Genomic DNA, 2,412 nt, shown 5'->3' on the forward strand with positions numbered 1-2,412 from the left:
TACTTAAAACTGAAATATATGCTAGAATACTTTGAGAACGTCAGCTTTTACTAAGTTACTTTTACTAACCTAAGAAGTTTACCAGAAAGAGGATATATCCAGCTGAGTAAGTAAGAGATTTTACATTTTTATAGCAATATATATGTATGTATTGCATGCACTTATTCTGTCTCTGTTTCTTTGAAAGAATATATAAGCCACTGACATTTTATTTAAAAAACTATCTGGGTCTTATTTATGACTTCCAAAGCGTGAAGATAATTAGCTATCTTTCATCTTTAATGTGTGTTTATGAATTATGTGAGCTATATTCATATTCACCTAGGGAAATCTGGTACTAGTAATATATTTTTGTATTAGTGAATATGTGTTTATTTAACTACTACAGTTACTGGTGGTTAATATTGTATAGTTTACAGCACATCTGTAGCATGAGGTTTAGTAAAGACTTTGTCTCATAAGGAAAAGGTGATAATGGTGTGGGTTTGACAAGCTTTTCTTCTAAAGCTGGCATACAGCTAGCTGAGATTGTAAACTGAGCTTGTATTTTATGATTTTCGTGCTTAGTTTATAGTGTGATGAGAAAGTGAAAGATGCATCCTGGCAAATTTCTAGATGCATACTGTCTTATCTACAACGTCTCTCTTAAAACTATAGAGCTACAGATGACATATATGAGCAACGAAATGAAATACTACTATTTTCTTTTTCCAGTTTGCAAAGGAGATACTTCAAATCTTTCAGACTACACGTCAGTAAACTTTGCTTGTGGAGCTGGCTCCATTCATTTTCTGAAGCCAATCACTTCTCCTGTGGTGACCGATAAGAATTTAACGGCTTGAGAAGGTGGAGTCTCAGCATCCTTAGTGCTGAGACTTAGCACTTTCCCAGACATATCAGTAGCCTCTGTCCATTACCCATGCTGGAAGCTATTTGGGGAAGAAGAAATAGAAATTGGGGAAGGGAAGCTGTGCATCATCCTGACTGGAACGTACAGAAGACTTTATGCTGTTTTCATCATGTGGATTCACTACAGAAATGACCACCTTTGATCAGCCAAGTAAAATAAAAAACTTGTTTATTTGCTGCCTGTGCCCCCCACGGGTGCTGAGATTCTGGACCTGTAGGCGGCCAAGGACAAGGAGGAATCTGCTAGTGGGCACTGTGTGTGTGATCTATTTGGGATTCCTCATCAGTCAAGTGGGTCATGTTCTACCCCAGCACAAAGGAGGACACCAGAAGATCAGTTCCAGAAGTCTCCAAGATGCAGCCCAAACTCCTTTTCTGGGCATCCCACTGGATGGCACCCTGTCACCACCCAATTTCCAGGAACCTCAGCTTGGTAGTAATGGGACCTCGCTGCCACTCAATGTAGTTTATATCACCCTGCGGTCCAAGCGCAGCAAGCCTGCCAATATCAGAGGCACAGTGAAGCCAAAGCGCAGGAAGAAATACACAAACCCTTTGTCCCACAGGCAGCACTTTCCACAAGCCACTTTTATGGGCCGGGAAGAGGCCTTTGCCCAGCAGGCACGGAGGGCCACACGTCGCATGGGCACGATGGCAGCAGCAGTAGCTCTGGAGGCAAGAAAGCACCAGCTGGATGAACACAGGCATAAAGAAATAGCAACCAGGGAGAGGGGACACCAGAGATCTGGGGGGATTGCTGGAGTTGCAAAGGCACAGTCTGAGCCGGAAGAAAGCAATATCAGGATTTATAGTGAGAGCTCTCCCTCTTGGCTGAGCAAAGATGACATCTTAAACATGCGCATGCTGGCAGATTCTCAGATAGAGAGCATCCAAGAAATGCCTTCTCACAAAGCAGTCCTGGTAGTTTTTGCAAGAGGTGCCAGCACTACAGGAACTGCTTGTCGTCAGGGACACTGTGCCATCGTCAAAAGACCCCTCGACATGAGTGAGGTGTTTGCTTTTCATTTGGACAGGATCCTGGGGCTAAACAGGAGCTTACCTTCTGTAAGCAGGAGATCGAAGTTCTTCCAAGGTAATGCATTCCTATGATTTTGGCTCTTAGGTGGAGTGCTGAGGTTTTCTTCCCACTCCCACAGTAACCATGGGGCAGCAGCCACCACCTTTAACTCCTGCGAGCCTGAGAACTAACCCCATTATTACGGGGAAATAAAACTGGTATCTGTGTGTAACTTTCATGGGGCAATTATCCTGTCCAAAGGACGCAGTACCCCAAAGTTTAGATCAAATCCCTTTGAGCTGATGAGGACAGTAACTGTTTCTCTTCCACGAGAGTCTAGAATGGGAAAAAAGAGAAGGAGTCATCTGTAGATTGCGTGACATTGTGCAGACTGTCTGAAGTGGTGAAAGAAATTCCAGAATACTCTGTGATACAATGAGTATTTCTATTTCTTTTTTAGTCTTTCCATCTTTTAGAATTGACTT

The 2,412-nt window shown here is 42.8% G+C and overlaps 1 protein-coding gene across 1 annotated transcript; it reads left to right on the top strand.

Moving 5' to 3' along the window:
- Positions 1–1,005: 1,005 nt before the first annotated feature.
- LOC104267797 (protein FAM198B-like) lies at positions 1,006–2,002 on the top strand (the record flags this gene model as incomplete). Its single annotated transcript, XM_009873659.1, has 1 exon — positions 1,006–2,002. A coding segment is annotated over exon 1 (997 nt), but the record flags the coding sequence as incomplete, so codon positions are not given.
- Positions 2,003–2,412: the final 410 nt, after the last annotated feature.

Source organism: Apaloderma vittatum, unplaced genomic scaffold (assembly GCF_000703405.1).
Source record: "Apaloderma vittatum isolate BGI_N311 unplaced genomic scaffold, ASM70340v1 scaffold39377, whole genome shotgun sequence".
Lineage (NCBI taxonomy): Eukaryota > Metazoa > Chordata > Aves > Trogoniformes > Trogonidae > Apaloderma > Apaloderma vittatum.